The sequence below is a fragment of the Pleurodeles waltl genome, chromosome 9 (genome assembly GCF_031143425.1).
Source record: "Pleurodeles waltl isolate 20211129_DDA chromosome 9, aPleWal1.hap1.20221129, whole genome shotgun sequence".
NCBI lineage: Eukaryota > Metazoa > Chordata > Amphibia > Caudata > Salamandridae > Pleurodeles > Pleurodeles waltl.
In genome coordinates this window covers 1188799346-1188816251 of record NC_090448.1, presented here as the reverse complement: position 1 = coordinate 1188816251, position 16906 = coordinate 1188799346, and the positions used below count along the sequence as shown (strand labels likewise).

Below are 16906 nucleotides of genomic sequence, written 5' to 3'. Positions count from 1 at the left end.
AAAGATGCCTTTGTTCTACCTTCAGAAAGCTAAATGTTTTTCACTCAGGCCAACTGTTTGTGGCATAGGAACCCCCCAGTAAGGGTAACCCCATAACAAAGCAGACTTTGGCCAGATATACTGTGTCTAGTGGCTACGGACTGCTGAACTGCCCCCCACTGGGTATGTGTGACCCCCCGGGAAGGCCAGGGAGGCTACGGGACTGCTGAACTGCCCCCCACTGGGTATGTGTGACCCCCCCGGGAAGGCCGGGGAGGCTACGGGACTGCTGAACTGCCCCCCACTGGGTATGTGTGACCCCCCGGGAAGGCCGGGGAGGCTACGGGACTGCTGAACTGCCCCCCACTGGGTATGTGTGACCCCCCGGGAAGGCCAGGAAGGCTACGGGACTGCTGAACTGCCCCCCACTGGGTATGTTTGACCTCCCTCCGCTGGGAGTGTGGCTGCCAGAGCGGCTCCATTTGTTGGAGAGTCTCTTAAGGTCATTTGTGAGGCCGTAATGAGGAGGACGGCAAATGCGATCTCTAGATATTACGGATCCATGTTGAAGCCAAGAAAGAGCTGTCAGTAAGAAGCGGATTCCCTAAAGTGAGCCCCATTTCCCACCTTCCTCTCTATCATGCGATACCGCTATGTTAATCTTGATACACGCATGTGAATCTATGAAAGATCCAATGCTGGGGAAGACTGGATCCAGCAGCCTGCAGCTCACACACCACACTCCACTCCCCACGCATCTTGTTTCTTAGTCACAGAATTACACACTGTACCTTGGTCCATTTCGGCAGCGTAGCGAATACAGAAGCTGGCCAGATCATACTGCTTCATCTCGAAGAGGTAGAGTCCCCTAGAATCAAATAGAGGCAGGATGCGGGGTTTATCTCTAGCACACACAGCACTGCCACAACAAACTGACTTATGACAAGCACTCTTTGACTTTTGTGTATACACAAGCATAAGACAATCTGGTCACAACGAGGCATGTGGTGACCACCACAAGCAGGCTTAATAAATAACAATGCTGAAAATGTATGATTTACATATAGTTGAAATACAAAAGACATTTAAGTCTTTCAAATTTTAAACATTTAGAAAAATATTATTTCTTATTTTAGCTTTTCAGTTTTTTCTTCTATGAAGCCTATAAATTGGTTTAACTTTTAACATGAAAACATTGGAGATTTATTTCCTCCTCTTTATGGATGTTGTTGTTTGTACTCTTAGAAACAAGTCCTTTTATTTCACCACTGTGAATTTTGGGGGACGATGGCCAAGTTACTTACCTTCGTAACGCATTATCTGGTAGAGACTCTATCTAGCTGCACATTCCCTACCTTTAGAATTTCCTGGCGTCAGCTTGTAATCCGGAATTTTTGCTGAGCAGTACCCTGCATGCACCGTCAGGTGGCATCGTTCAGATCCGCATGGCGACGTCATTGGAGCCATCTGTGACATCACGGTCCCTATAAAGGCACCACCCAGCACACGTATGTCAGTTCTTTTCCTTCCGTGCCGGTTAACCGTGGATCTGGAATCGAGCCACCCTCTGACTTTTTTCACAGGCTTTAGGAAAGTACCATCTTGCCAGGCACGTAACCCCCATTTTTACTTGTGTGTCAGCTTGTTTTTGCCTGTCTCACTATGATCCTGCTAGCCAGGACCCCAGTGCTCATAGTTTGTGGCCTAAATGTGCTCCCTGTGTGGTGTCTAACTGTGTCACTGAGGCTTTGCTAACCAGAACCTCAGTGGTTATGCTCTCTCTGCTTTTAAAATTGTCACTGCAGGCTAGTGACCATTTTCACCAATTCTGATTGGCACACTGGAACACCCATATAATTCTCTAGTATATAGTACCTTGGTACCCAGCGTATTGGGGTTCCAGGAGATCCCTGTGGGCTGCAGCATTTCTTTTGCCACCCATAGGGCGCTCAGACAATTCTTACACAGGACTGCCACGGCAGCCTGAGTGGAATAACGTCCACGTTATTTCACAGCCATTTACCACTGCACTTAAGTAACTTATAAGTCACCTATATGTCTAACCTTCACTTAGTGAAGGTTAGGTGCAGAGTTAATAAGTGTGAGGGCACCCTGGCACTAGCCAAGGTGCCCCAAAATTGTTCAGGGCAATTTCCCCAGACTCTGTGAGTGCGGGGACACCATTACACGCGTGCACTACATAAAGGTCAATACCTATATGTAGCTTCACAATGGTAACTCTGAACATGGCCATGTAACATGTCTAAGATCATGGAATTGTCCCCCCCATGCCAAATCTGGTATTGGGGTGCCAATCCCATGCATCCCAGGGGCTCCAGCATGGACCCCGGGTACTGCCAAACTAGCTCTGGGGTCTCCACTGCAGCTACCGCTGCTGCCAACCCACAGACAGGCTTCTGCCCTCCTGCGGTCTGGGCAGCCCAGTCCCAGGAAGGCAGAACAAAGGATTTCCTCAGAGAGGTTGTTACACCCTCTCCTTTTGGAAATAGGTGTTAAGGGCCTGAGAGGAGTAGCCTCTCCAGGCCTCTGAGAATGCTATGAAGGGCACAGATGGTGCCCTCCTTGAATAAACCAGTCTACACCGGTTCAGGGATCCCCCCAGCCCTGCTCTGGCACGAAACTGGACAAAGGAAAGGGGAGTGATCACTCCCCTGTCCATCACCACCCCAGGGGTGGTGCCCGGAGCTCCCCCACTGTGTCCCAGACCTCTGCCATCTTGAATGCAGAGGTGTGAGGGCACAATGGAGACCTCTGAGTGGCCAGTGCCAGCACGTGATGTCAGACGCCTCCTAATAGGTGCTTACCTTTCTCTGTAGCCACTCCTCCTCGGAGGGCTATTTAGGGCCTCTAATCTGGGCTTCTCTTCAGATAACGAATGTAAGAGCTCACCAGTGTTCCTCTGCATCTCCCACTTCGACTTCTGCCAAGGATCGACCGCTGACTGCTCCATGACGCCTGCAAAACCGCAACAAAGTAGCAAGAAGACTACCAGCAACATTGTAGCACCTAATCCTGCCGGCTTTCCAGACTGTTTCCTGGTGGTGCATGCTCTGAGGGCTGTCTGCCTTCACCCTGAACTGGAAGCCAATAAGAAATCTCCAGAGGGTGGATGGAATCTTCCCCCTGCTAACGCAGGCACCAAACTTCTGCATCACCGGTCCTCTGGGTCCCCTCTCAACCTCACAAGCATGGTCCCTGGAACACAGGAGCTGGGTCCAAGTGTCTTCGACAGTCCAGTGGCCCTTCTGTCCAAATTTGGTGGGGGTAAGTCCTTGCCTCCCCACGCCAGACAGTAACCCTGTGTACTGAGTGAACTGCGGCTGCTCGGGCTTCTGTGCACTTTTGCAAGGAATCCTTGGTGCACAGCCTAGCCCAGGTCCCCAGCACTCCGTCCTGCATTGCTCAACTCGCTGAGTTGACCACTGGCTTCGTAGGACCCTCCTTTGTAGCGTTGAGATGACCGCCGTGCTTAGATTTCTTGAACGCCTGTTCAAGTGCTTCTGCTGGTGCTGCCTGCTTCTGCGTGGGCTCTCTGTGCTGCTGAGCGCTCCCTTTGTCTCCTCCTCCAGGAGGCGACCCCCTGGTTCTTCCTGGGCCCGGGCAGCACCCATTTTCTTCAACTGCCACCTTTGCAGCTAGCAAGGCTTGTTGAGGTCTTTCTGCGTGGAAACAACTCTGCATCCTCCAGCACGCCGTGGGACATCTTCTGTGCAAAGGAGAAGTTCCTGGCATCTTCCATTGCTGCAGAATCTTCAGCTTCTTCCACCCAGAGGCAGCCATTTTGTACCTTCATCCGGGGTTTAGTGGGCTCCTACCCCCCCGGACACTTTCGTGACTCTTGGACTTGGTCCCCTTCCTTTACAGGTCCTCAGGTCCAGGAATCCGTCTTCAGTGCTTTGCAGTCAGTTGTTGTCTTTGCAGAATCTCCTATCACGACTTTAGTGTGTTTTTGGGGAAGTAGGGTAACTTTACTCCTACTTTTCAGGGTCTTGGGGTCGGGGTATCTTGGACACCCTTGGTGTTTTCTTACACTCCCAGCCCCCTCTACACACTACACTAGGCCTGGGGTCCATTTGTGGTTCGCATTCCACTTTCTTAGTATATGGTTTGTGTTGCCCCTAGGCCTATTGCATTCTATTGTATTTTACAGTGTTTGCACTACTTTCCTAACTGTTTACTTACCTGATTTTGGTTTGTGTGTATATTTTGTGTATTTTACTTTCCTCCTAAAGGAGTATATCCTTTAAGATATTTCTGACACATTGTCACTAAAATAAAGTACCTTTATTTTTAGTATATCTGTGTATTGTTTTTTCTTATGATATTGTGCATATGACACCAGTGGTATAGTAGGAACTTTGCATGTCTGCTAGTTCAGCCTAAGCTGCTTTGCCATAGCTACCTTCTATCAGTCTAAGCTACTAGAAACACCTCTTCTACACTAATAAGGGACACCTGGACCTGGCACAAGGTGTAAGTACCCTTGGTACCCACTATAAGCCAGGCCAGCCTCCTACTCGGGCCTTTTCCAACCTTTTTCTTGAGCCTTTTGAAGTCTGTGCAGGATGGCATTGAGTAAGACGGGAGTCGAGGCCTGTGGCGCCTGGCACCGTGCCATGTCAGTGACAGACCTCCAACAGGCATGTCTCTGGTGTCTAGACCAAGACGTGTTCAGATGACTTGATCGCAGGGAACTCGCAAGAATAATATCCTGTGAAAAACTAGAGCAGTAGCTACTCAGGCCCCTTTAACGCTAAGCACTACAGGGGTGTGTATCTCTGTCTTACAACCTCCTGCAGGGTCAGAGACCAGAGTCCGCGAGGATACAAGGGCGGTGAAGGGCATTTCTCGTGATGTCCTAGACCAGTGGGATCAGTGGCAGGTTTGCATCCAGAGTGACCCATAAGTTAAGTTGACCTATCTTTCAAAACTTCATCATTTGCCAAAGACCATCAGATTCATTGGCAAATCTGATGTGTATTTGTGAGTCATGTCACAGGCACATGTAGTGTTCTGTATCGTTTTCAATGTATGTGATCTCAACTGAAAGTAACAAGCTAATAATTAAACTAACTGTACCATGTCTGGTCCTCACATGTCTTGTAGAGTTTGGGGCCTGCTTTTCAGCTTGTCAGTCCAGATGAGGATGAGAGACTGACAGAGTGAGGGGGGTATGGACTCTGTCCTCTGAGTGCACTAGGTGGCCCCTTAATGGCAGGACCTTAGGAGTTAGAGGGGGGAGACTGACAGAGTGAGGGGGGGTATGGACTCTGTCCTCTGAGTGCACTAGGTGGCCCCTCAATGGCAGGACCTTACAACTGAGAGAGGAGAGAGAGGGGGGAGACTGACAGAGTGAGGGGGGTATGGACTCTGTCCTCTGAGTGCACTAGGTGGCCTCTCGATGGCAGGACCTTAGGAGAGAGAGGGGGGAGACTGACAGAGTGAGGGGGGGTATGGACTCTGTCCTCTGAGTGCACTAGGTGGCCCCTCAATGGCAGGACCTTACAACTGAGAGAGGAGAGAGAGGGGGGAGACTGACAGAGTGAGGGGGGTATGGACTCTGTCCTCTGAGTGCACTAGGTGGCCCCTCGATGGCAGGACCTTAGGAGAGAGAGGGGGGAGACTGACAGAGTGAGGGGGGTATGGACTCTGTCCTCTGAGTGCACTAGGTGGCCCCTCGATGGCAGGACCTTAGGAGAGAGAGAGGGGAGAGACTGACGGAAGGAGGGGGGTTGGAGGGGAGTATGGACTCTTGAGGTGGCCCCTCAATGGCAGGACCTTAGAACTGAGAGGGGAAACACAGGGGAGAACTAAACAGGACAAGGACAGGGAGGAAGATGAGGGCAGAGAGAGGGAAGATGAGATTGTGTGTGACAAAGAGGCAGAAAACAGAGGTCAAAAGACAGAGAGAGAAGTGAAAGAGTCATATGGGGAAAAGGAAAGCAAGAGAGAGAGGGTAAAAAATAAAAGGAGAAAGGGAGGGAAAGAGTGAGAGAAATGTGAGAGACAGACGGACATGGAAGGGAGAGTAAACACTCTGATGGTGTCAGATGATCTATGTAGGAAGTCATAGAAAGATGCAAACTAATCGATTTGTCTTAGGGAAGGGAGCAACAAACAGACTGAACTACGGCTCCCTAGCCCTTTACATACCGTGTGATGTACAGCTGGAGGGCATCTGGCTGCAGGTGAATGGCTCGTGTTATATCTTTTAATGCTTTTGATAACTCATGGATCTGAAAATCAGACACAAAAGGACAGGATCAACCACACGTTCATATCCAAAACTAATTAACAAATGGCACAAGGAGGAGGAGACATGCACAGGCATAGGTAACCATGGCAACACCCATCTATCATGTGCTGCCTATATTTAAATCAAATATGACAAGTACAGAAACAAAATTATTGATGCGCGAAGGAGTATAACAGACAGATATGGATAGAACACTGAACATCTGGACACAAACCTCCTCATAGATGGTGGAGCTGGGACAGACAAACACACTTAGAGGCTGGGAGTCCAGAACACGTATCTACTCTCATAGATAGTGGAGCTGGGACAGACAGCCACAAACAAAGGCTGGGAGTCCAGGACACGTACCTACTCTCACAAATGGTGCAGCTGGGACAGACAGACAGACAGACTCAAAGGCTGGGAGTCCAGGACACGTACCTATTCTCATAGATAGTGCAGCTGGGACAGACAGACCGACTCAAAGGCTGGGAGTCCAGGACACGTACCTACTCTCACAGATGGTGCAGCTGGGGCAGACAGACAGACTCAAAGGCTGGGAGTCCAGGACACGTACCTACTCTCACAGATGGTGCAGCTGGGGCAGACAGACAGACTCAAAGGCTGGGAGTCCAGGACACGTACCTACTCTCACAGATGGTGCAGCTGGGACAGACAGACAGACAGACTCAAAGGCTGGGTTTCCAGGACACGTACCTACTCTCACAGATGGTGCAGCTGGGGCAGACACACATCCTCCAAGGCTGGCAGTCTAGGAGATGTACTTACTCTCATGGATGGTGCTGCTGGGTGTAGGAGGCTGGCCCTCTATGTAGTGTGCAAAGCGAGGCGCACTGTGCAGGGGGTCCAGGCAACCACATGTTGGTTTGAAGCGGTACAAACTAGACCACCTAATGCTCAAATTTTTATGGTAGCTTGGTTGAGCAGTTAGGCTAATCTTGGAAAAGTGCAAAGCATTTGTTGTACTCACAGTATCAATGAATCGAGGCACACACTCAAAAGAATAACCCAGATTTTATACAATTTTTAAGACCAAGATCATCACAATTGGGTAAGTACTTTTTAAGTTATGATTTTTAAAGTTTTTAATAAAGTTAGTCTTCCTGTGGGTAATTACGCACCATGGGACTCGATAGAAGAATACTTTGAAAATTCACAGTAAACCAGGCAATGTGTTTACCAATGTCTCCTTTTGCAGGTAGGTCGAGTTCACTGTTGGGTACCTTGGACCAGCTGGAGAAGGTTGGGTGACTCCTGGTTCCGGCCGTAGCTGATGGAGCTGGTGCCAGGCCACTGCGGGGGACCACTTGGAAAAGCACTGCACACATGGGCTTAAAGGTAAGCCCAGGGGGTCCCCTTGGGGTGTTGAGGTCACAAGGGTTTTAGGACCCTTAGGGCACAGCTGGATCTCCAGGGCAGGCCACAGGGCAGCCGGGTGCAGAGCGAATTGGTGAGCCAGGAGCTGTGCACAAAGGTGCCCTTGGAAGCAGGAGGTAGGTTACTTTGATGGCTGCTTGCAGGTCAGCAGAGGAACTCTGGTTGGTGGTCCAGACGGTTCCTGAAGTCCCTCAACTGGGGGTTCCTCCTGGTCCTTTTTCAGTCCGGAATGGACTGTCCTTTTGGGTATCCCAAGTCAGGTGACCAGTACCTGGGACTGTTGCACGGTCTGGCCACTGGAGGTTGAAGTGCCACCAAACTTGGCAGACTGGTAGGTTTTGTCCTCACAATCCGATGGGTGAGGTTTGGTCCAACTGCGGCGTCCGGTTCCACGGTCAGCAGCCCATCAGTGAAGTGGCCTTTACTGGGTCTTTGGTTCCTAGGGGTTGTAGAGTGATTCCTTTACTCTGGAGGGAGATCTTTGGTGATTTTTGAAGAGTAGAGTTCCTCTGGGGGTTTGCAGAGTTCATCCGATGTCCAAGCAATCCCTCAGTGGTGAATGTCGAGTCCTGGGTGCAGCAGGCAGGGTTTGGCACCTTTTCTTGGTGCAGCAGGACTTAAGTTCTCGAGCCCTGGGTCTTCTTTGTTTCTGGTCTTCCTTTGTCCGTGGAATCTGATTTCTTAATCTAGGGAGGCCCACTAAATATTGCATTTAAAGGACATTTTAGGGGGGAACGTAGTAGTGACCAATGGGTCATCCGCCTTAGGGTGGGTACACCCACTAAGTGACCTCTTCCTGTGGTCAGAAGTCACTTCCCTAGACCTGATTGGCTATTTTACTTCCATTCAAGATGGAGGAAAATGAAATGGAGGAGTTACCTCGCATGCAACACCTTAGGAGTGGTCCAAGCCAAGACTGGCCACTCCTCTAGTCCTTTGTCTGGTTTCCCGCCGTTGCTCCCGTCAAAAGTGGAGATTTGCAACAGGGGAAGCCATCTGCTGCTAGCAGCAGGCCTGCGGGTCGAGTTTCAAGGGCGGTAAGCCATTTGAAGATCGCTAGCAGGGCAGTGCAGATTCCTGAGGGAGGGGGTGTTAGAAACTCCAACCAGGAAGGGCTTTGTTCTTGATCCCAAAGAGCAGGATCTCTCACCCTAGGGATTCAGACTCTTGTTAGGTGGTGTCAAGCTGGATGTGACCGGCTAGCAACCATGTCAGGGTAGTTAGCTTTTGTAGGGGGCACCTCCAAGGTGACCCCTGGGTACATTTGGCAATAAATCCAAGGCTGGCACCAGCTTGGATTAAACATTCTGAGTTGTTTGATACCAAACAACACAGGGTTCAGAGTGGCCATCATGTAGCTGTTAACTCGTATTGACCAGTGTCCAACACATGTATTAAAATGGCTGCTCTGTTCACTCACTATGTCCCAGGTTTGGAAAGGACACAGTGGGGGCATACTGCTCATGCAGCTATGCCCTCACATAGAGTGTGGTGCACCCTGCCTTAGGGCTGGAAGGCCAACTACCCGTAGTGCATGCAGTGTATGGTGGACATGGCACACAGGCAGTGTGCTATGTTGAGTTTGTCTTTTAGGATTGCATCAGGACACTCAGCCTGCAATGGCAGTGCTGGGTGCATCTGAATATTTGGTGCTACAGGGTGGCACAATCAGTGCTGCTGCCCTCAGGGACCTATCCTTAGTGCCCCATGCCCTGGGTACCTAAGTACCATTTACTAGGGACTTGTAGTGCAGCTAAGAGTGTCTCCAATTGTGCCAATGCATCACAACAGTTTTGGGGAAAGAGATCTGGCCCAGGGAACCTGGTTAGCAGCAGCCCTGAGTACCAACTACTTTGAGGCCACATCATTTACCAGGCAAAACGTGGCGGGCTAACTGGGTCAAAAGAGGCACTTTCTCAATCTGGGGCAGACAGAATCAAACTCAAAGGCTGGGAGTCCAGGACATATAGGTACTATTATAGATGGTGCAGCTGGGACAGACAGACATATTCGATGGCTGGGAGTCTCAGAGATGTAATGTAGGAAGCTGGCTCTATATATACTATATCAAAATGAGATATAGTGTGCACAGAGTCCAGGGGTCCAACAGATGGTGAAGTAGCCAATACTAATGCTCTCTTTTGTGGTAGTGTGGTTGAGCAGTTAGGCTTATCAGAGGGTTGTGCAAAGCATTTTTTGTACACACACAGGCAATAAAGTGAAGTTCACAGTCAATGACTCCAGGCCAATGGTTTTTATATTTAAAAAAATATATTTTGTTACTTTATTTCTAGAACCACAAGATTCAAGTTGCAGGTAAGTACATTTGCAAGTAAGTATCTGGCATATGTATATATACACCTTTGTTTCACTTTGGCCATTTAAATAGTTTTCAAGTAAATAGCAATGATCTGTTTTAAAAGTTGACAGCAATTTTCAGAAACAGTTCTAGGGGGGAAGAAAAGTTAGCACAGTTTTGAGGTAAGTACAAGACTTACAGCTTCAGTCTCCGGGGGTTACAATGTCCACAGCTTGGGGTTCAAGTTAACTCCAAACACCCACCATCAGCAACACGGGGCCGGCCATGTGCAGAGGTCAAAGTTGAGGTTGGTTTAACATGGGGTTCTATGGAGACTAGGGGCACTTAGAATCAGGCCTGCTTGTAGGTAAGCACCCGCGTATTTCAGAAGGCAGACCTGGGGGGCTTATAGGAGCACTGGGGGGCCACAGGTCATCACCAAACACATACCCTCAGCGGCGCAGGGACCGCCGGGTGCAGACACAGCATCGGGCTCCCAATGCTTTCCTACAGGGAGATCCTGGAGGCCACAAAGATGCCGTAGGTGAAGTCCAGGGGGTCGGTTCTGGGAAACCAAAGGCTGGACAAGAAGAGGGTCCGCCTGCTGGACATTGCTACACTGAAGGTCGGATTCCCAAAGGCCAAGGGGCTGTGGGTGCAGGGGTACCTTTTGGCGTCAAGTATCTTTGTCCGGTTCCGTCGTGGTCAGGGTGGGTCCTCCGGATTCAGGCTGCAGGCATTGTCGTGGTGGACAGGAGGGATCAACCCAGGGTGGGCACTTGCTCAGAATTGCCTGAGGTCCAGCTCTTGTTGATTGGGTCACCTGGACATGGCGGGGGCGTCAGGTGCAGAGTGGACAGAACTCGTGGATCCGGGGAGGTTCAGGAGTCCTTGGATGGAGTTTCTTCTTGGACAAGCCCACTGTCCACGGGTGTTCTTGGTCCTCTGGAGGCTTTACACAGGTTGCTGGTCCCGCAGGATGCTTTTCTTTCTTTCTGTAGAGCTTTTGAAGCTGGAGACAGGCCGGAAGGGCTGGGGCTAAGTCAGTTTGTGTCTTCAGTCTTCTCTGCTAGGGGTCAGCTTAGCAGTCCTTCTTCTTTCTTCTTGTGAGGTCATCAGAAATCTGGTGAGCTGGGTTCGGGGGGGAGGGCTTAAATCCTGGATTTAGGGGCCTTACAGGGGTCAGGGAGCAGTAGCCAATGACTACTGTCCCTGAGGGTGGCTACACCCTTCTTGTGTTCACTCCCTTTGGGGAGTGGGACACAGACCTAAACCTATTGGTCCCTGTCCTCCAAACTAAAACGGAGGATTTTGCAAGTAGGGAGTCACCTCAGCTCATGCAGTGGCCTCTATGTGCATTTTGCAATAACTCCAATACTGGCATTAGTGGGGGTCTATTGTGCTGAGATGTTTGACACCAAATTTCCCAGCATTCAGAGTAGCCATTATGGTGCTGTGGAGTTCATAATGACAAACTCCGAGACCATATACTCTTATGGCTACCCTGCACTTACAATGTCTAAGAATGGACTTAGACACTGTAGGGGCATATTGCTCATGCAGCTATTCCCTCACCTGTGGCATAATGCACCCTGCCTTAGGGCTGTAATGCCTGCTAGAGGGTTGACTTACCTATGCCACAGGTAGTGGGTTGTAGGCATGGCACTCTGAGGGGAGTGCCATGTCGACTTAGTCTTTTTCTCCCCACCAGCACACACAAGCTGGCAAGCAGTGTGTCTGTGCTGAGTGAGGGGTCCCCAGGGTGGCATAAGACATGCTGCAGTCCTTAGAGAGCATCCCTGGCTACAGGGCCCTTGGTACCAGGGGTACCATTTACAATGGTCTTATCTGTGTGCCAGGGCTGTGCCAATTGTGGGAACAATGGTACAGTTTTTGGGAAAGAACACTGGTGGTGGGGCCTAGTTAGCAGGATCCTAGCAAACTCTCAGTCAAGTTGGCATTACTATTAGGCACAAAGTGGGGTTAACGATGCCCACAAGGGCACTTTCCTACACATGAGTACTCTCATAGATGGTGCAGCTGGGACAGACTGACACGAGGCTCGGAGTCTAGGAGACGTACCAACTCTCATAGATGGTGCAGCTGGGACAGGCAGACACGAGGCTCGGAGTCTAGGAGACGTACCAACTCTCATAGATGGTGCAGCTGGGACAGGCAGACACGAGGCTCGGAGTCTAGGAGACGTACCAACTCTCATAGATGGTGCAGCTGGGACAGACCGACACGAGGCTCGGAGTCTAGGAGACGTACCAACTCTCATAGATGGTGCAGCTGGGACAGACAGACAGGAGGCTCGGAGTCTAGGAGACGTACCAACTCTCATAGATGGTGCAGCTGGGACAGACAGACAGGAGGCTCGGAGTCTAGGAGACGTACCAACTCTCATAGATGGTGAAGCTGGGACAGACAGACAGGAGGCTCGGAGTCTAGGAGACGTACCAACTCTCATAGATGGTGCAGCTGGGACAGACAGACAGGAGGCTCGGAGTCTAGGAGACGTACCAACTCTCATAGATGGTGCAGCTGGGACAGGCAGACACGAGGCTCGGAGTCTAGGAGACGTACCAACTCTCATAGATGGTGCAGCTGGGACAGACAGACACGAGGCTCGGCGTCTAGGAGACGTACCAACTCTCATAGATGGTGCAGCTGGGACAGACAGACACGAGGCTCGGAGTCTAGGAGACGTACCAACTCTCATAGATGGTGCAGCTGGGACAGACAGACAGGAGGCTCGGAGTCTAGGAGACGTAGCAACTCTCATTGCTGATGCAGTACATAGTTGTGGTGTCATCTGTTAGCTTTAACACTTCACACTCCTTCTCATCAAGAGGAAAGAACTTGAGGCCCAATCTCAGAGCCCGGAGCTCTGAAATACTATGTGACGTTTAGATTCAAACAGAGGCCATTTCCCTCTGACATGCAGCCACTGACCCGATCTGCGAAGAATCCATTGAGAGCATTGCTTCAGGCTTGGGCCGGTCAATGACACACTCTTCACCAAGTCTCCTGGCATCACCAAGTGAGCGACCCTTTCATTCATTTTCTAGTAGATTTTCTTCTATTGCACTTGTTTCATTTTTGGTACCACTGAGCGTTCAACCCAGTTTGGTCTCATCCATAGGTGGCGCCCAGGAGCCAAGCGGGGGCTGACGATGTGCATCCTAAAACCATCTTCAACTTCCTGACAGAGCAACAGTGAATACTGCTGAGTACTGAATTATCAGTAGCATAGAGATGACAGCAGTAATGTATGATGAGCACTGAGTCAAGAGTCAAGTAGAAAGAGCAGAAGAGAGAACTGGGGAGCAGTGAATTACGAGTACTGCACAGATGCCAGCAATAAGGCCTGGGCAGCAGTGAGAGCAGTGAGTTACGAGTACTGTACAGATGCTAGCAGTAAGGTCTGGGGAGCAGTGAGAGCAGTGAGTTACGAGTACTGTACAGATGCCAGCAGTAGGGTCTGGCAGCAGTGTGAGCAGTGAGTAACGAGTACTGTACAGATGCCAGCAGTGAGGTCTGGGGAGCAGTGAGTTACGAGTACTGTACAGATGCTAGCAGTGAGGTCTGGCAGCAGTGAGAGCAGTGAGTTATGAGTACTGTACAGATGCTAGCAGTGAGGTCTGGCAGCAGTGAGAGCAGTGAGTTATGAGTACTGTACAGATACCAGCAGTGAGGTCTGGCAGCAGTGAGAGCAGAGAGTTACGAGTGCTGTACAGATGCCAGCAGTAGGGTCTGGGCAGCAGTGAGAGCAGTGAGTAACGAGTACTGTACAGATGCCAGCAGTCAGGTCTGGGGGGCAGTGAGAGCAGTGAGTTACGAGTACTGTACAGATGCCAGCAGTGAGGTCTGGGCAGCAGTGAGAGCAGTGAGTAACGAGTACTGTACAGATGCCAGCAGTGAGGTCTGGGGAGCAGTGAGAGCAGTGAGTTATGAGTACTGTACAGATCCCAGCAGTGAGGTCTGGGCAGCAGTGAGAGCAGTGAGTTACGAGTGCTGTACAGATGCTAGCAGTAAGGTCTGGGGAGCAGTGAGAGCAGTGAGTTACGAGTACTGTACAGATGCCAGCAGTGAGGTCTGGGGGGCAGTGAGAGCAGTGAGTTACGAGTACTGTACAGATGCCAGCAGTGAGGTCTGGGCAGCAGTGAGAGCAGTGAGTAACGAGTACTGTACAGATGCCAGCAGTGAGGTCTGGGGAGCAGTGAGAGCAGTGAGTTATGAGTACTGTACAGATCCCAGCAGTGAGGTCTGGGCAGCAGTGAGAGCAGTGAGTTACGAGTGCTGTACAGATGCTAGCAGTAAGGTCTGGGGAGCAGTGAGAGCAGTGAGTCACGAGTACTGTACAGATGCCAGCAGTAGGGTCTGGCAGCAGTGAGAGCAGTGAGTAACGAGTACTGTACAGATGCCAGCAGTGAGGTCTGGGGGGCAGTGAGAGCAGTGAGTTATGAGTACTGTACAGACGCCAGCAGTGAGGTCTGGGGGGCAGTGAGAGCAGTGAGTTACGAGTACTGTACAGATGCCAGCAGTGAGGTCTGGGGAGCAGTGTGAGCAGTGAGTAACGAGTACTGTACAGATTCCAGCAGTGAGGTCTGGCAGCAGTGAGAGCAGTGAGTTATGAGTACTGTAAAGATGCTAGCAGTGAGGTCTGGCAGCAGTGAGAGCAGTGAGTCACGAGTACTGTACAGATGCCGGCAGTGAGGTCTGGGGAGCAGTGAGTTACGAGTACTGTACAGATCCCAGCAGTGAGGTCTGTGCAGCAGTGAGAGCAGTGAGTCACGAGTACTGTACAGACGCCAGCAGTAGGGTCTGGGGAGCAGTGAGTTACGAGTACTGTACAGATGCCAGCAGTGAGGTCTGGGCAGCAGTGAGAGCAGTGAGTTACGAGTACTGTACAGATGCCAGCAGTGAGGTCTGGGCAGCAGTGAGAGCAGTGAGTTATGAGTACTGTACAGATCCCAGCAGTGAGGTCTGGGCAGCAGTGAGAGCAGTGAGTTACGAGTACTGTACAGATCCCAGCAGTGAGGTCTGTGCAGCAGTGAGAGCAGTGAGTCACGAGTACTGTACAGACGCCAGCAGTAGGGTCTGGGGAGCAGTGACTTACGAGTACTGTACAGATGCCAGCAGTGAGGTCTGGGCAGCAGTGAGAGCAGTGAGTTACGAGTACTGTACAGATGCCAGCAGTGAGGTCTGGGCAGAAGTGAGAGCAGTGAGTTACGAGTACTGTACAGATCCCAGCAGTGAGGTCTGGGCAGCAGTGAGAGCAGTGAGTTACGAGTACTGTACAGATGCCAGCAGTAGGGTCTGGGGAGCAGTGAGAGCAGTGAGTTACGAGTACTGTACAGAAGCCAGCAGTGAGGTCTAGGCAGCAGTGAGAGCAGTCAGTCACGAGTACTGTACAGATCCCAGCAGTGAGGTCTGGGCAGCAGTGAGAGCAGTGAGTTACGAGTACTGTAGAGATGCCAGCAGTGAGGTCTGGGGGGCAGTGAGAGCAGTGAGTTACGAGTACTGTAGAGATGCCAGCAGTGAGGTCTGGGGGGCAGTGAGAGCAGTGAGTTACGAGTACTTTACAGACGCCAGCAGTGAGGTCTGGGCAGCAGTGAGAGCAGTGAGTAACGAGTACTGTACAGATGCCAGCAGTGAGGTATGGGAGCAGTGAGTTACGAGTACTGTACAGATGCCAGCAGTGAGGTCTGGGCAGCAGTGAGAGCAGTGAGTCACGAGTACTGTACAGATGCCAGCAGTAGGGTCTGGGCAGCAGTGAGAGCAGTGAGTTACGAGTACTGTACAGATCCCAGCAGTGAGGTCTGGGCAGCAGTGAGAGCAGTGAGTTACGAGTACTGTACAGATGCCAGCAGTAGGGTCTGGGGAGCAGTGAGAGCAGTGAGTTACGAGTACTGTACAGATGCCAGCAGTGAGGTCTGGGCAGCAGTGAGAGCAGTGAGTTACGAGTACTATACAGATACCAGCAGTGAGGTCTGGGGAGCAGTGAGAGCAGTGAGTCACGAGTACTGTACAGATGCCAGCAGTGAGGTCTGGGGAGCAGTGAGAGCAGTGAGTCACGAGTACTGTACAGATGCCAGCAGTAGGGTCTGGGCAGCAGTGAGAGCAGTGAGTAACGAGTACTGTACAGATGCCAGCAGTAGGGTCTGGGCAGCAGTGAGAGCAGTGAGTAACGAGTACTGTACAGATGCCAGCAGTGAGGTCTGGGCAGCAGTGAGAGCAGTGAGTTACGAGTACTGTACAGATGCCAGCAGTAGGGTCTGGGGAGCAGTGAGTTACAAGTACTGTACAGAAGCCAGCAGTGAGGTCTGGGGAGCAGTGAGAGCAGTGAGTTACGAGTACTGTACAGATGCCAGCAGTAGGGTCTGGCAGCAGTGAGAGCAGTGAGTTACGAGTACTGTACAGATGCCAGCAGTTAGGTCTGGGGACCAGTGAGAGCAGTGAGTTACGAGTACTGTACAGATCCCAGCAGTGAGGTCTGGGGAGCAGTGAGAGCAGTGAGTCACGAGTACTGTACAGATGCCAGCAGTAGGGTCTGGGCAGCAGTGAGAGCAGTGAGTCACGAGTACTGTACAGATGCCAGCAGTAGGGTTTGGCAGCAGTGAGAGCAGTGAGTCACGAGTACTGTACAGATCCCAGCAGTGAGGTCTGGGGAGCAGTGAGAGCAGTGAGTTACGAGTACTGTACAGATCCCAGCAGTGAGGTCTGGGCAGCAGTGAGAGCAGTGAGTTACGAGTACTGTACAGATCCCAGCAGTGAGGTCTGGGCAGCAGTGAGAGCAGTGAGTCACGAGTACTGTACAGATGCCAGCAGTAGGGTCTGGGCAGCAGTGAGAGCAGTGAGTAACGAGTACTGTACAGATCCCAGCAGTGAGGTCTGGGCAGCAGTGAGAGCAGTGAGTTACGAGTACTGTACAGAAGCCAGCAGTAGGGTCTGGGCAGCAGTGAGAGCAG

The 16906-nt window shown here is 51.1% G+C and overlaps 1 protein-coding gene across 1 annotated transcript in view; it reads right to left on the bottom strand.

Annotated features, from left to right (window-relative positions):
* Window positions 1-16906, bottom strand: part of TTC6 (tetratricopeptide repeat domain 6) — a 475627-nt gene that overhangs the window by 208137 nt on the left and 250584 nt on the right. Inside the window, exons 20-21 of the mRNA XM_069207716.1 lie at window positions 6154-6236; window positions 771-847 (exon numbers count right to left, since the gene is read on the bottom strand). Coding sequence (XP_069063817.1) covers window positions 771-847; window positions 6154-6236 — 160 coding nt within the window. The remainder of the gene's footprint in view (window positions 1-770; window positions 848-6153; window positions 6237-16906) is intronic.